The sequence below is a fragment of the Amblyomma maculatum genome, chromosome 1 (genome assembly GCF_055883805.1).
Source record: "Amblyomma maculatum isolate TAMU_Amacu chromosome 1, ASM5588380v1, whole genome shotgun sequence".
Lineage (NCBI taxonomy): Eukaryota > Metazoa > Arthropoda > Arachnida > Ixodida > Ixodidae > Amblyomma > Amblyomma maculatum.
In genome coordinates, this window is record NC_139344.1 from 223,291,782 (window position 1) to 223,308,356 (window position 16,575).

General features: G+C 43.8%; 1 protein-coding gene across 5 annotated transcripts in view; it reads right to left on the bottom strand.

Moving 5' to 3' along the window:
- kis (chromodomain helicase DNA binding protein kismet) overlaps positions 1-16,575 on the bottom strand; it is a 154,406-nt gene that overhangs the window by 104,947 nt on the left and 32,884 nt on the right. For all 5 annotated transcript variants that reach the window (XM_084590373.1, XM_084590377.1, XM_084590375.1 and 2 more), the window contains exons 9-13: positions 14,704-14,831; positions 11,704-11,892; positions 8,753-8,984; positions 2,634-2,795; positions 2,461-2,541 (exon numbers count right to left, since the gene is read on the bottom strand). In XM_084590373.1, the coding sequence (XP_084446499.1) occupies positions 2,461-2,541; positions 2,634-2,795; positions 8,753-8,984; positions 11,704-11,892; positions 14,704-14,831 (792 nt within the window). The remainder of the gene's footprint in view (positions 1-2,460; positions 2,542-2,633; positions 2,796-8,752; positions 8,985-11,703; positions 11,893-14,703; positions 14,832-16,575) is intronic.

Genomic DNA, 16,575 nt, shown 5'->3' on the forward strand with positions numbered 1-16,575 from the left:
TATTATAAGACCACAATTGGTGGGGACTCTCCTCGTTTTATACCCTTAAAGTCTCTTTCCCCACAAGGGCTTGGCAACACTAGAGCTTCACGAGGTGCAACTGCTGCGGGCCCTAGGGAGAAAACGCCGACAGTTTAGCATCAGAAACTAGACAAGCACAAACTTAACACCACAAGCTCCCCTCTAGCCAGCGAGGAAAAGCCTCGCAGAATCCTATCTCGCAAGTATGTCCCCTGCCTTAACGTGCCCGAACATTCACGGGTGAGTCACTGACCTTGCTTCCATAACATATGTTATTGGTAGCCAACGTTATCGTTGCTGCAGCAATACACGCCTCCGTGTCAGCAAATGCTGTTCCTTTGTTTCCGTGGCCTGCTGTGCGGCATGGGCTCGGTAGCACGCATGATCATGGGGAAGGTTCAGCGGTTTAAGCGTTCAATCACAAATAATCGGAGAAAATGCATTATTTGCCTTGTTGCAACCCCACAAATATGTTGCAGTTTTGAACACAGCAGCCAGGAAATCATGTATATCAGAACAGACAAGAAAAATAGAGTAACTCCATGGATGACTTTTATTTCCCGTGATTCTGATCACATGAACTGCAGGAATGTATACATGGGGTTCTACGGTACTTCAGACATGCCTTATAAATCTGACATTTTCGAGGTTGCTCGACTGTCTCAAAAAGCTAGTTGCTGACTGATAAAAAACCCTCTTACTGATAAAAAACCCTCTTCAAAGTAGTCGCTACAGCCAGAAAATAAGCTTAGTGGCTTAGAGCATCAATCAACATGCGCTAATAATAGAAAGTCCCGTGCATTGCTCTGCTGCCTTGCCAGGCAGTGCTATACCCCAGTCAAGCGTGCAAGTTAAAGTGCACTTCCGCGGAGTGCACTTCGCAGCTCGAAAGAGACTTTACGCTGCGCAGTGCTAAACGGGAAAGCGAAGTGCACTCGCATAAGCACTCGTTGGTACAAAACTGGCAACTGAAAAACATGTTTTAAAAAAGGAATTGGAACCTCCAAGCGCGAAGTTCAGGGAACTGCTTTTTAAAGTAGTAAAACATTTAAAAAATGCTTAAAGTTTGACACCGGGCCATGATTCGTAGGCCCCTTATCAACGAACACCATGAACAATAACAACCGCCCCCTAACTGAAAATGGCGTAGCCGCAGTGGCGCACCACTCATAATGTGGAAGTTGCGTACGCAGTTACATCACATTTTTGTTATTTGATATTTTGCCCGTCGCTATTATAAAACATTTCATCAAATGAAAATATGCAAAAAAAACACGTAAAATCAACTTGTATACATTTCTTATTACATAATACATTTGTGACGAAGTAATTTCTGCCGGCGAGGCTATGCGCTCAGCCTGCTCAGCCCTCGAAGTCTGTTTTGTGAGCGCACTCCGACCTGAGTGCACACTTTGGCAAGTGCACTTATGTTACGCTGTTTAGCAGCGGTAGAGTGCACTTTTCGTAAGTCACATTCGCCGTAAGTGCAGTTTTCCAGGAACCTGGTGCTCTGAGAACGAACTCAGACCCTGAAACCTGCTGCAGGTGCCAGTGTCGAGTGATGGCAAGGAGATGCCGTGGCCACAGCCATGTTCATGTAATATGCTGGCTATAGAGAAAGCACACCAATAGCCTTGTTGGTCTTCGAATATAGTGTTTCAACACAAGCCACAATGTAAATAAGTGTAAATGGAGGGCTTCTTTCTCTTGCTGCTGAGTCTTCCCCAAATTAAGTATCAGAAAGAACTACAAATCTCCTTGCGGCTCGTGCTGACGACATTCCTTCCTGACGTAGTGGTGCTCCCCTCCACTCCCCTTCCATTATTCCTGCTCGCATGCAACTGGCAAGCTGTACCCTACAGTTGCTCTGGAGTGAAAAGCAGAGAACACCTGCAGCGAAGCAGAGCTTAACAAGAAGCTTGAGTTGCGGCCTAGCCGACATGTTTTCAGAGATCGCTCAGACCCCTATCGGACCAACAACATAGGCGGCCAGCGCAGCCTCTGGCAAGTGGTAATCAAGTTGTGAGGGGAAGTGCGGGTGAGGAGAGCGCAGCGTGAGCAACTTATGGGGTGGATCAACTTATGGGATGGATCAAATTCACATTGCAGAGCCACAGACCCCAACTGCCACTAGAGTTTTAGCCAGCGAGAGTGTTTTAAACTGCCTGTCCACACGTGTTGAAAAGACAATTCTGCATGTGCCTTGCATGCTGGCCCACTCAAATTTTCACTTTGGGGTAGTTTCAGGGCACTATGGGCCATGGCTTCATGGCAACATTTCCCTCTTGCCTTTTTCCCAGGGGACTCCCTAAAAAACTTACCGAGATGCAGCTCAGGCTACAAAGATTACACCATCTGTTTATACTTCAGGCCATATGACCTATTTGCATACTAATTAAGTAATTATAACTCTATAAAAGTAAACAGTAATAATGGTACCTCAACAATAGTTTCTTCCTTAGGAGCCAGGCTCTTTTCAACATCCTCCTTGAGACGGCGTAGCATCATAGGCTTCAGTAACTGAAAAAACAAGAAAAACCCATCAACATTAACCAAGACTCGTGAAAAGTTATTTATTGGCACCAAATGTCAAGTAGCAAAAGGGTACACACTGCTTTGAGCTTGTCGACCTGCCCTTCAGTCTTCAGGTCACCAAACTCCTCCATGAACGTCTCAGTGGAGCTGAAACGGCTAGGCTCTAAGAAATTCAGCAAGCTGAACAACTCTTCCACATTGTTCTGCAGTGGAGTCCCAGTCAGCAAAACACTGTGCTCCTGCAATAAAAGCACAAACATTATTAATTATCAAAGCACCTCTGACAATTTGTGAAGTACCAAGAAGCGGTACCATACAGCTACTGAATACGAGTTAACATGTGCCAATGTGAGCAGGGCTGTCTAGAGCACTTGAGCGATGCTTGCAAAGAAGGGAAAGTTTAAATATGCAAGAAAGCTTCAAGGAAAATTCGTGCACTCGACTGTTGCTGCATAGACATGCAAGCGACAAAGGTGCAAGCACCATGCTTCTGACGAATCAGCTAAGCTCAGGCTTTATGTTACACCACACGAATACTCTAAAGAAGCTAGTTCACATCTGTATTTATGTTAGCTATTAAAAAAAAACAATTTTCAATACATACAAAAACAATCAAGATCATCATGTGCCTCTGTTTTTTCTCAATTCATGATAAATGGACTCTACATAATACATTGTCATGTGAGACGAGCTTCACTGTGTGCTTTATGAGCAATTGGCCTCGAGATCGAGCAGAGTCGCCACCTAGCGGCATAGCGGCGAACCCTACCTAGTGTGGATGCGTGTTCACATCGCGTGCCAGCCCGCAGTGATTTAAGTGCGTGCATGCGGCGTGTACAAGAGTTCTTTTTCTTTGTTTCGAGGTTCCTGTGCACTTTTGCGTACCTATCTACCTCTTGCAAAAGAAATATGAACAGGCTACTCCTACGCTCCATTAAAAAAACAAAAACAACTCGACCATATCGAGTATGTCACGCTGGAAAGGACATCATCAGTCGCGGTCTTCGACGCTTGAGATTCTTTGGCAAGCGAAGTCTCAAACAAAGCACTGCTGTCGTTAGGTGCTGTGTCAAAGCAAAACAGGTTGCTGCCATCAATGCAACTTATTGCAAATGCTCAAAAATCGTATATTCCCGTTTCTATTTGGAATACCGCAACTATTGAAACATGCGACCGCAGACTGCTGCATGCATAGCAAAATCCAGTTTAAACAAACCACTCTATGCCTTTTGTATTCACGATAAAGTTGTCCGAGTACATTTTTTTTTTTTTTTTTGCTTTTAAACCTCTGTCGCGGTGTCTAAGTGGTAGTGCGCTCGACAGCTTATTTCGAGAATGGGTGGTTCGATCCCAGTCGTTTCGAAAGGCGCCCCTCGGCTGTGGGATTTGACTGCACGTTAAACAATCCCACGTGGTCAACGACACCGAGGCCCGCCCCTACATCATCCGTCATATAGCCGGTGTCGCATGGCATAATAAACCTGTATATGCATTTTATTTCTTCTTTTTTTTTTTTCTGTTGAAGGATTCTGCGCATCCATAACAGTGGTAATGAGCACATTTCGCTTTAGAGAAATGCTCGAATGCTTGAGAAACAAATCTTTGCAGCACCTATTACACTAATGTTACGTAATACACGTAGATCAATATACACTGGTAGCCCATTAGAATCATTAAAACCCCAATTCATCTGTGCTGTCTGTCAAGCAAACTTGTTGTTTTTGACAAGGGGAGTAAAATAGCTTCATACGAACTTAAACATCGGTGTTTAGTTCGGGAATAAACGCATATTTATAGTCACATAATAAGATGAACTCCATTTCTTTCATAATAGTTTTATATCCGGCACCTGCTTTGGAAGTAAACGACAGAACCGCCCCAAGTCACTTCTCAATTAACGATAAAGAATTCTTGAGCCTTCAAAATTCTTTGCCAGAATATGACAGACACCAAGCACAGTTTTTACGATGTCTTCGCAGCTACTGATTCGCAGCTTGCACTTTAACATTACTGAATATGAATCGCTGATAGTCCTAAATTAATTGTCAAGGGTGTAAAAATTTTGTCACATGACAAAATTCATTGTCATTGAAAAAAAAAAAATAATTACACTACTAATTTACCATTTATAAACATCACACACATCAGAAATTCTTTATACTTCCCTCAGTTTCAGGAAATCATTTAGAGTATCAGTGCAACACCAGATTATCTGCCGCAGAAGCATACGCCTTGTTGTGAGCTCGGTAAACTCAATCCACTCATCGTTCTGCATGTGAGCAGTCAGCTTTCCTGTGCAGTGTCCGTGTAATGTCGATCATTTTGGGGAATACTTGTGCCTGGTTGTCTAGCCAGAGTTGATGTCCACTCAGTCTAGGGCAACCCACTGGGCAGTACGCTGTCAGTGTTACATTAGCCTGCTTAATCCTCGAGTCTAGTACGATATAAAGAACCAGGCCACCTCGATTCATTCTAAAGTACTGCAAGTCAGAGCACGAACTTTGCATCTCCGTGGACTTGACACTAAATGTGCCTGTCTTACTCGTACAAGACAAGCGCACACTATTGAAAAGGCGATAAGATGCTTCATGTTCAAGCCCAATTATCAGGCTTGTGAGCGCCATACAATGCAATAAGCGTGCAAAGCGATGCCAGTAAATCTAAAAATCAGGTGGTTGCATGCCTTGTTTTTCTAAAATCTGCACTTTTTTTTTTTTTTTTTTCTGCAGTGGGGAAATCCACGTATTCTTTTTCTGCAATATAGGAACACTCTAAACAGTAAATCGCTAATGCATTGCATAAGGCACGTTTTCATCGGCAAAAACTCGCCGTAAACTCGGAAGCAGACATACGCCGCGTGCGTTTCTGCGAGTGCCGCCTCTAAGACGATCTCGCGGCGAATAGGTACCAGTGGCATAGCGAAGTTTCGGCAGTTTACAAGTGTATGCATGGAAATCAGCAGCCTTATAGGAAAAGAGAAAGAGTAGAGCAAATCCTCCGCAGCGCAGGAGATATTATATTTATAGCATAATATTGTTCATATTATACATTATGGTTATACATTGACCACAGGCTGTTAAGCCAATTAGCGCCGAGGTGCGGACGCTAAGAAAAATACTGAATCAACAGACACATAGATTATTAGCTGAGAGGCAATACTTCAGAAATGCACGCAACATTGTCAACTGCAGCAAAACACAGTCTCGCACACACCAGCCGCTGCAGTCATCACTGCGCCACCACTGCTAAAAGTCTCGTGTTCTCCAGTCCTATGCTTGGTCGTCTCGAACTGCAAGGGTCACTGCGAACCCTGGCTACAATAGGCAAGGTGGTGCGGATATCGAGGTCCGCGTGTAACTCATCGCATGAGAATGTACAGTAAAATTTCGTTACAAGAGACATGGTTACAAGAGACACTCAGTTATTAAGGACAACTTTTGCAGGTCCCTAAAGTAACTTTTTCACCGTTTATAAGATACACAATTAACCCAAGTACGCTCATGCAATGCAGCTGACTCGTACCAACGCATATGTGTGGCAGTTTAGATTTCCTTATCTAAATTTTGTTGCATATCAGTGTTCTTTTTCGTAGCAATATGTCAGGAACCGAGGAGTGCCTCCATCTTGACTGGGAAGTCAAAATGTCCTGTTGTTTCAGTCCCACAGGAATGTGATCCCAGTGGCTGAAAAAATAAGGAAATCGACTTCCTAGTCAGGAGGAGGCACTCCTTCTCGGTTCCAGACACACTGCAAAAAAAAGGACACTGATATGGAACAGAATTTAGTTAAGGGAATCTAAACTGCTGCACATACGAGTTGGTAAGAATTTTCGGTTACAAGAGACATCTTTTTCGGGTCCCTTGTGTGTCTCTTGTAATGAGGTTTTACTGTATTGCTGTTCCTGGGTTATGGTGAAATTCATGATGTTTTGTGAACAGTGGTCACATTATAAATGGTGAGCACTCATCTCTAACTTGCTACAAGTGCACCAGAGACTACAAGGTAGAAGTTCTGACACAACCACTGCTGGAGATGCTCAGGAAATCGCAGTCTAACTGATGAACATGTTTACGAGATATAGTGCGGAGATAAGAGGCATGTTCCCATGTAGCCAATGCTTACAAAAAATAGAAGCTTGTTGGCACCGTGCTTACAAAGTACTTCAGCCAATCCTCGATACAAGAAACTCAAGAGGAATCATGAAACAGTTTGATATATGAAACATGCAAACAGACGAGCTTCTCTGTAACCCAGAAGCGTGCACACGGTGTACCCACACTAGCACCGCGCTTCCGACTGCAATACACGTGCTACCAGCATACTACAATAAAATCTCGGTGATACGAATCCGGTTGATACAAATTTCGGGATGATACGAATTCACGAAATTCCCCGGCCACAGTGCATCGTGTACAATGTGGAAAATTTCGGATGGTCTGAACACTCTCCCACGCCACTATAGATGATACGAACGCGCGACCTGCGGCTGCAACCTTGAGCACTACGCACCGCCTGCACATCGTTGGCTCCGCGATCACCAGCCGCGCTGTATGTACACATCACGAGCAGTTCACGGTGACGCATGGTCCGCACCTCGCCGACATTGCGATTTTCTGTCAAGCTCACACCGCGAAAAGCTTTCAGCGGCGCGTGGCCGACAAACCGCACACGTCGCAACCGCTGTAGCTGGCGGCGGCGTACGCGGCAGGTACACATAGACCAGGCATCACTGGCTCCGCGATCTCGATCCGCAAGCAGTTTGCGGCGCGGTGCGCCCGCATGGCGCCATTTCCAGTCATGCTCTACACGCTGCGAGAAGTATGCAGAGGCGGGTGAATCGCACATCGCCGGCATCGCGATTGTTTTCCACGCCGCAAAAGGTTTGCAGCAACAAGCGGCTGCGAGTAGTAGTTGGCGGTGCACGCGGCGTCGCCATCTCTTGTCGTGCTGTACGCGCCGCGAGAAGTCAACGGAGGCACGCGTCCCGCGCATCCCAGATGTCACGACTGCCTGTCGCGCTGTGTGCGCCGCAAGTGGCGAGCTGTGACCACACGACCTAATAAACCTTCTCGGATGTCAACAGATCTGCGAGACTGCCCTTCCCATGCTTTTGCACATTTATTTTTGTTCGTTTTTATGATACGAATTGTTTCGAGACCCCGTGAGATTCGTATCACCGAGGTTCTACAGTAGAAGCCCACCGCTCGCCGCAAGCACAACTTCTCGCTTTGATGTCATCAAAGCTGACATCAAAGCGAATGGGTCTGAAAAAAGCTGCCAAAAACTGTTTGCATCACAAGGCTGTTATCTAATCAATCTATTGAGACAGATGTTATCTATTTGCATTTGAGACGACGCCCAAGTGAGAATGATTTTTCCTGGTTTCTTCACGTGCTTTGCTTTTCATGGACTGTCGAAAACATTTAAGAAGTGCTCCAAAATGGCCTCCGCTACCCTTTTCAATGTGCAATGCAATAGCAGCAATGCTGTTTCACAGAACAGCCCCGCCAAGTTTTGAGGATGCTTCGCTGCACAGTTCAAGCTGTGAATCCCCACTTTGAAGCGCAGTCGGTGGAACAGAGCATGAACGACGCGCTGTTTCAGCATACTGGAAGCAGCGTGTTAACACACATGAGGGATATATGTGTAGGTGTTAGAACAGCATGATGAAATTAAAAAAAAAAATAATGCAAGAACAGCAACATGCCAAGCAGTGTCCAAAACAAAGCGACTGGCCAATGCACATGTCCAATCGCAGCCGTGGAATGGTGTGAAGTTAAGAAAAGCGAAGCCGAAACCATGCGACTGATGCATATTTCAGAAATGGGCAACTTCTGATCCCAGTCGTGGCCGCCTAGCACACATGAAGTGTGCAGGCCCCACCGTTTTATGCAATTTAGGTTTGGGGAGGTATATTTTGAGGATTGATGGCTGCGCAGGTCGCACCTCTGCGCATACCTCATTCGAATTAACCGAAAGCAAGCCTGCCCATGTCAAAATTGATGGGCATCCTATGTCAAACTCATCAGGTGTCAGCCGGGACTGGGCTGCTAGTTTGAATTATACCGTTACAGAATATATCATTATATCAACCAATATAACCACAAGATTTAATTATAAACTATACCAGAAGCCAAGCACATACAGTGTTAATAAAAATACCTGCTTTAAATGGAGAAAAACGGGATGTACTCACAAGATTAAGCATCCGAAGTCCTTCCAGAAGCTTGCAGTTTCGGTTTTTCAGTCTGTGGGCCTCATCAATCACACAAGCACGCCAAGGGAGTGCTTGCAGCTCCATGCAGTCACTGAGCACTATCTCGAATGTCGTAATCATCACTTGGAACTTGAAAACGTCAGTAATACGCTGCCCATTTTCATCCTTGTAGTACATTTCGTACTCCTGAATCATGTTGCGACTTGCTGACCTGGGATGAGAGTAGGCATACAATTTTTTTTCATGTCTATTTCATGAACATAAATAAGAGAATTTTCACTCTTCCTTCTCAAGCTGCAGTACAAGGAGTCTAAAGCTTTTTTTTTAATTCAGTAAATCTAGTGGTATAAGAAATTTGTTGAATCTGAAACTTCCACCTTCTCTTAGAATTTTAGCTGCAGAATAAGCTGCAAAAATTGGATGATGAAAGTTTGAAAAGTGATGTTTTCATTATCACCATCGCTACCAACCTTCCCATCATTAACTGCAAAAACTGCTAACAACACTGACTATAGTTCCTAATGAATTTGTTAAATCTACATGCAATGGTAGTGGACCCAGTGCATCATCGTATCTCGAGGCAGCATTCAAATCACCAAAGCCTGTTGTAGAAAGTTGGTGTATATCTCAGTATTCTAATCGCAGTACTCCTGCAGTGCTCCTGCCAGTGCTAACAAACTTTCAAACACATCCTGTTCACACATCAGCATGACCGCATAAGCAAGAATGTTCTTGTATAACCTTAGCCAACAACAAAAAAAACCTCATTGACATTTCTTTTTAAATGCTGGAAAAATGTATTATCCAGAAAAATGTATGACCAAAACTGACTGATTTTAAAAAATTTAACTGGTAAATGAGGTACAAAGGTATTTATTAACACTTTCAGTTCATAATAATATTTATTAGCATTTCCTGGAATAGCAAACAGCTCCATTCTTAATGCTCGCAAAAGAGAGTCTAACAGCAACAGTGAGCAAGGATCGCATTGTTGTCAACGCTTCGCCCCCTTAACCATTGCACTGTAGGGAAGCCATCACAACAGCTGAGAGTGAGTGTTCTCTTCATGATGCGTTCCCCAGAACCGGCCCACTCGTTGCAAGCACATATCTCGGATGTTTCGCTCCCATGCACCTAGGCACTTTAAAGCCACCACTGTGCTTTTCTTCATGTGGTATCTCTGCGTGAATAGCTCTCACATGTTACCACATTCATTTGGAGAGTTAGCTCTGTGACCACCATTCCTGCATTTTACAGATTCTTGCGTTTTGCCGGATGGCACGCAAATGGCCACTTCACATTTCATTAACCACATAAGTCGACTTTCACACTTTTTTTTTTTTCTTTTTTTACGCTTCGCCTGTTCACATTCACATCTTGGTACTACAGAGAGCCCGCTGTGCTTTTGATGGTGCGGGCTGGGCAACTTTTTTTTTTTTTTTTTTTTTCTAATTGGCCAAGTTACCTTCATGTACTGCAGAGACTGCTTTTAAGGAGGGACATGACTCTTAAAGCCCACTGTCCACTCTCCGGTCGGAAATATTTTCTTCCCCAGTGACAGTGGGACTTCGCCCCCAGAACGCAAGGCCGCAAAATGTTTTTAAAAAGAGTAACTAATAACGCAGTTACAGCCACCGCAATCACCCGATTCTGTCATGCTTCTCTCTTTCCGTTCCCTCGCAAAGGTTTTTCACTCTCCTGCCTGGTCGTCTAGCCTCCGGAAGACAAATTCCCCTTCCTTCTCCGCGTTTGGCGGAAGGTGGGGCGTGGCACTCAGCGTGCGCGCGAAAAAAAAAAATAAAAATAAAATAAAATAAAAACTGGCGAGGGAGCGCACGTCGCTGGATTCAGTCTGGCCGTGGCGAGGGAAAAAACCGCGCAGCGAGCGGTAGACACCCATCCTTCACCCTCAGACAGCGAGACTGACCAATGGACGTCGCTCTCGATAAATACGTCATTGCTGCGGCTCGACGGGCCATCGCAGGAAACGGGAAAGCTGGCTTCCTGAAGAAGAGTATGAGAGAGCTTTGATTTGTATTTTCGTTGCCTTGCGGCGCGCGTCACTCTAGCATTTTGCACAGACTATCTCCGGTACCTGATTGAAACACTGGGCTCCTTCGCTTAAAAGGTCCTTCCCTGGACAGTGGCCCTTTAAATCTATTTTGCTTATTTTTGACCAAATTTGACAAACCCTGTTATACTGATTCAGTTTCTTGCACCGATTTCAAATATGCAACCACTTTTCCAATTGGCCAATCTGTGTGGAATTCACTGCCTTCCGAAATCAAATCACAGCATACTCTTCATTCATTTCATCATTCTTTAAGGACTTACTTATTTTCTACCTTGTTTTGTTCCTCAGACTAAATATGTTTCTCTGGATCATAGGTTTCTGTGTTCACATTATTTCATTATTTTTTCAGCAAACTGCATTCTCAGATTTTAGCACTTTAGCACTTTTAGATTAGCGCACTTTTGTTCCCAGTTACTGATTATCTAGAATTTTCTATACTGCTTGTAGTTAGCATTGTATTATTTATTATTGTTAGTATTATAATTTGTTCTCTGCATGCCTGTATATTCCTTCTTATAACTGCCTAGTATGTTACCCGCGAATTTTATTCATTTTGTCATAGGAGGTCCCCCAGACAGTTTTTAGTTCGGGACCTCCTTCTGTAATACTGATAACCATGTATACATGTATCTAACAATGAAAATAAAATCTGAAAATCTGAAAGTGTTTGCCTATATGCCTCTCTTACATTGCACACAATCAATTCCTTACGAAAATTCAGCTAGAAGATACATTAATCCAACAATGCCACAGTAGACGTATCAGCAGCAAGAACTTTCACTCACTTAGCCTCAGGAAAATGTCATGCAGATACTGCGAAATTATAAATTCAAAAGCAGGAGGAAAGAGAACTTACGACCCATGGTAGGTGATAACGTTTAGTTCAGTCCAGGTTTCAAACTCTCTCTGCCAGTTGCCAATAGTTGAAAGCGGAGCAATTACCAGAAATGGTCCATTGATACCATATCTCACTATCTCATTGATGAAAGTCAATGACTGAATGGTCTTTCCCAAGCCCATTTCATCCGCCAGAATGCAGTTTTGTCTGCAATCAAGAATAAAAGACATCAGATGTAAAAGCCATTCAACCAGGTGCACCAGCACATACTATCTTCCATATTTGCACCTTAAATTTATCAAAGGGTCTCAGAGAACTTGGACAATGAAGCCACAACATTGCGGTCATCTTCGTTTAACTACCAGTTTCAATCAGCGGTCTAACTAAAACTCTCAAAACAAAGATGGCCACAAAGTCGAAACCTCTTTATTCACACGCACAGGTGCGTGTGAGTGTACAGACATTTCTATTGGACAAAAGGGATCCTCAAATGCCTTCTTTCTGGACTGTTGCAAACCTGCTGCTGCTTTCAACGTGCTAGCACCACATGTGCAACAGCCCAGTGAGCGAAATGGCGACCGGGGAACAATCCTTTTTGCAAAGAACTATACATACATGTATAATAGAGCAAAAGCAGCTGCATAGTTTACATTGGCACGTGCATACTCATAAATGGCTAGGATATAAGAGCAGCTGCAGCAAAGCAATGGTCAGACAGTTGTAAGTAATGAGGCTATCATCAACCTGCAGCATGCCACCCTTTCCTCAGTTGATGAAGAGTAACTTGGGAGTTAAAGCTACGCCCCCAGCATTTCTCATAAACCAACAAAACTCATTTCTTAGCATCATCTAGCATCGTCTGGTGCTTTAGAAAAAACCAATACATACTCTTGCAATTACCATATAAAGCCACATATAATATGAGGTTATTTTTTCTCCGATTACATCCCTTAAGATTTCTGCCACATATTATATGTGGATCCGTACAAATTTCAGCCTAAATTCGCAGTTCCGACCTCAGGAAGCGCTATCTAGCGGTGGTGTCGGCTGACGGTTTCGATAGTTTCGGCTTCACCAGGCTGACCCCGCGATCCTCGTGACCACGCTGCCCGCGAAACACACGTGACCAGCAGGAGGTCGATCACACCTCGCACGAAGCAGGGTTAGCGGAAGGATCACTCAGCACTTACACTTCGCAGACAACGCCGCCGTCCGAAAACACAACTTGAGTGAAAAGACGGGGAATTTTGGCCGTCTGATGCTATGTGCAGTTCATTTATCGTGCTGTGTGAGGACTGCCTTCAGCTTAAAAAGTTCATACCATTTGAGTGGCAGCATTTAAGAGGGAATGTAGCCTGCGCGGCAGCATGTCGGACAACACCAAAAGCTGTCGAGATTGCGAGACGCACTCAGCGAATAATGAGCATTTCATGGGTGCATAGTCTTTACAACACACATTTATCGGGGCATTTTAAAAATATATTGACTTCAAAATTACGTAGCACACTTTGTCACACTTTTTCTTCAAAACAATAACTTTTAACCGTCAGTGGCATTTATTGGTGCTACTCGAAACCGGATATTACTTTAGTATGTTTTCCTTGCATGTGTTGGTATGAGTCTTGTTCCCGAGTTGTATCCCCTACCTTTCACAGTGTTTTAGAAATACTCCACCTCTGTAGTGAGATTTCATACTTTCACTATTTGTACTATGATGTTCATGGTTATTGTGCACCGAATGACGACATCCTAGGGGCACTCTGGAATCAGAAAACTGCTTCGAAAACTTCTAGCTACATGTACTCTCATAGGCCCCAAGCCTTCTTTTCACACCCAGAAAGACCAGCATAGTGCTTGCTTACGTCACATGTCAGTGTTGGTCTATAGCAAGGCTGCCCGATGTTTATGATGATACTATGTGCACTAAAATTTTGTTCATTAGAATTTCACGAGAGCACAAAAAATGTTCGAATTATCCAAAGCTCAACTATCATATAACCCAGAAAAAATTAGCCAAAACTGCCTGCATAACTGTAAATTAGATGAAAAATTAACAGCAACCGCTTACTTTCGAGAAAAGAACAGCACTACAATTACTGGGACAATCCTAAAATGCTAATTGCCCAAGCAGTATCCCTCACGAGGCAACGCAGTAGCAACAGAGCCCACTCACAAGAGGCTGTGTCACACTTAAAGAGGCTTCACTGCACAATTCACGAGCAGCATGTGACAAGCATGCAGCTTCGGCGCAAAGCAAGAAACGCACGGATGGAAACCAAAAAAATGCGCAGCAGCACCTTTCAGTAGCCGAAACAGTGCGCTGCTGGAATCAGTTGGCTGACTGACGCATAAGCCGGAACCACGCCCGCAGTTTGAATATAGATTTCCATATTTAACTGGGATTAAATCCACGAGCTTTTACTTTACATAACAAACAGTAGTGGGTGTTGATGTCAAAGTCCACTGGCAGCAGCTGTGCACATCACCAGCTAACTAGACTCCAGCATTCCTGGCACAGAAAGTGGTAACACAAGACCCTACATGCAATGGTGGTGATTCAGGGTATTCACTTCTCTGAGGTGCTAAGCTACCCTGGCAGATGAAGCACGCACAGTGTGAACTGCGTGTACTCACTTCAAATTTGAGCAACAACAAGCTTCCTGAGTGCTTCAAGACATAGTAGCGGCTTTTGGTTAAGAAGAACTCTAATACACACAAGCTAAAAGCCAGTCAACGAACCTGCTTAGAAAGCTAAGATACGCATTACCTACCTCAAAACTCTTTCAAGAAACTTCGAACTTAAGAAGAGCAGATAGGCAAGCTACTGCTGTCGATTCGATGACAAACACAGGGTATGACACGAGCATAGCTTTCTCTCTTCTGTACAACACACTGCACTTTCATAAGCAGAAAGCAACTACTAATACTAAGGCCCTAAGGACAGAAACAACCTGAGCAAACCTCTGCAACTTCAATTGAATGGGCAATACCAAAGATAGAAAAACAGACAACATTTACCCATTGTACCAGCAGAAGGTCAGCCAACTGAGGCCTTCAAGCTGATACTCTCGCAAAGTGTTGCCCCCTTTGTAAACAGGTGACTCATCTATCTGCTTCCACTCAGATGGCTTGGGGCGTTTCTTTACCTGTCATTGTCAAAAAACAGCACATTTAGAAGTCTTCAGACAGTTAAATGATAGATATACAGAGATTGCCACAAAGGGACGCTTCTGTATGCATTATCTTTGGCACCATTTTTCAACAAAGCTCTAAATAGCCAGAATATCCCACACGTGCAATAAAACCATGAATGGTTCAGTATCCCAACAATTGAGAACAACATAGAAAGATATTAAAAGCAACTTTCTTACAATGCCTTAACAAGAGAAACAGCCCTCTAGGAACAGGAACCAAAAAATAGCCAAAGGTAAGAATAAAAACCACAAATAAAACTACAGAAATATAAAAGCAATAAATAAACCACAACAGAAACATATCATTCCCAAATCACAACCTCCCATTCTTCGTGGAAAATAAACGCAACGCATGCTCGGCTGTGCCTAAATACCGGATGGGTGCCACTTCAGGATGGCTAGGAGACAGCTACTGAAAGGGTACTGCAGTTAAAAATACCGCAGTCACTTATCCTAAAAAAAAAAAAAAAAATCATACTTGGAGATGAAAGAGAGGGTAAACTGACTGGTGCTTACTTTAGAATGCAATTAACACCCGTTTGAAGTTCATGCTGATTACAGGGTATCTCTTTATTTCCACAAAAAAAAATATGCATTTTGATACGAGGCCTTGTAGTTGATTTTAGCTGGAAAACAAGCCTGGCATCAAAGCCAACTTGTGAAACTAGCACATGCTCTGGAAAAATGCTGAACATTATGGAGCCAGCGGACCACATCATACTGCTTCGCTGGCAGTCTCCGAGACCCCTGCTCTAAGCACACAAGTGTTTGTGCTACCTTACTGTGCTAAATATATCTACACATAGTTTGACAAAGGCAGTCTATGAATTTCCTTACGTATTATTAAGGCAAAGGGAACCCTTCAATGCATTACTACAGACATCTACACTACCTACAGCGGCAATGGCAAAAAACATCACAAGGTCAGTGTCCCATATCCACCCCTATTCCTTTCTTGTCTCTTCCAGAGTGAGGGACAAAAAGAAAGCTGCAAATGTCTAGGCATTGAACAACTCATCAACATCTCCAATACAATGTCCCCTTGTGCTGATGACATCTGTTAATGACAGTTTGCTTGTGTCACTGCCACACCACAAAAACTAATACTGTTTGCAAACGACAACAGCCCACGCTACTGAAGAAAAGCATATCCACATTAACCCTTTCACTGTCGGCTGTTTCTGACCGGGACACACCCCCAGTGTCGGCTTGGTTTCAGAGAACGAGCATATCAGGGAATGAGCATAAAGATTTATTTTGCATTATGATGGGCATTCAAATAAATTAGTCAATGCAATTTGCACATTTCAGTGTTCTGCAGGTGTTTAAATAAACATCATCATCATCAGTCTGACTATAAATGATATATGATAAAATAAAAAAAACACGCTCAATACTTCTTCAGAGTGTGGTAGATCCTGAGTCCGAATCCGAGCTTGGCTGGTAATCAGAACCCGAAGAGCCATCGCTTCAGTCAGCCGTCGAAGGTCCCGTGCGGTCCGCCATCCGAAAGTAAGCGGGCGCGGAGGGCGCACATTCAGTGGCCAGCACAAGGGGGAGAAACGGCGCGTAGTGAAGTCGAAAGAGAAAAAGATGGAAAGAGGCTAAAACACTCATGTGCTGCTGCTGCTGCTAACGGCAAGCTGTCCTCAAGCGAGGGCGCGTGGAGAGAGCGAATGCAGCAATCGAGTCATAT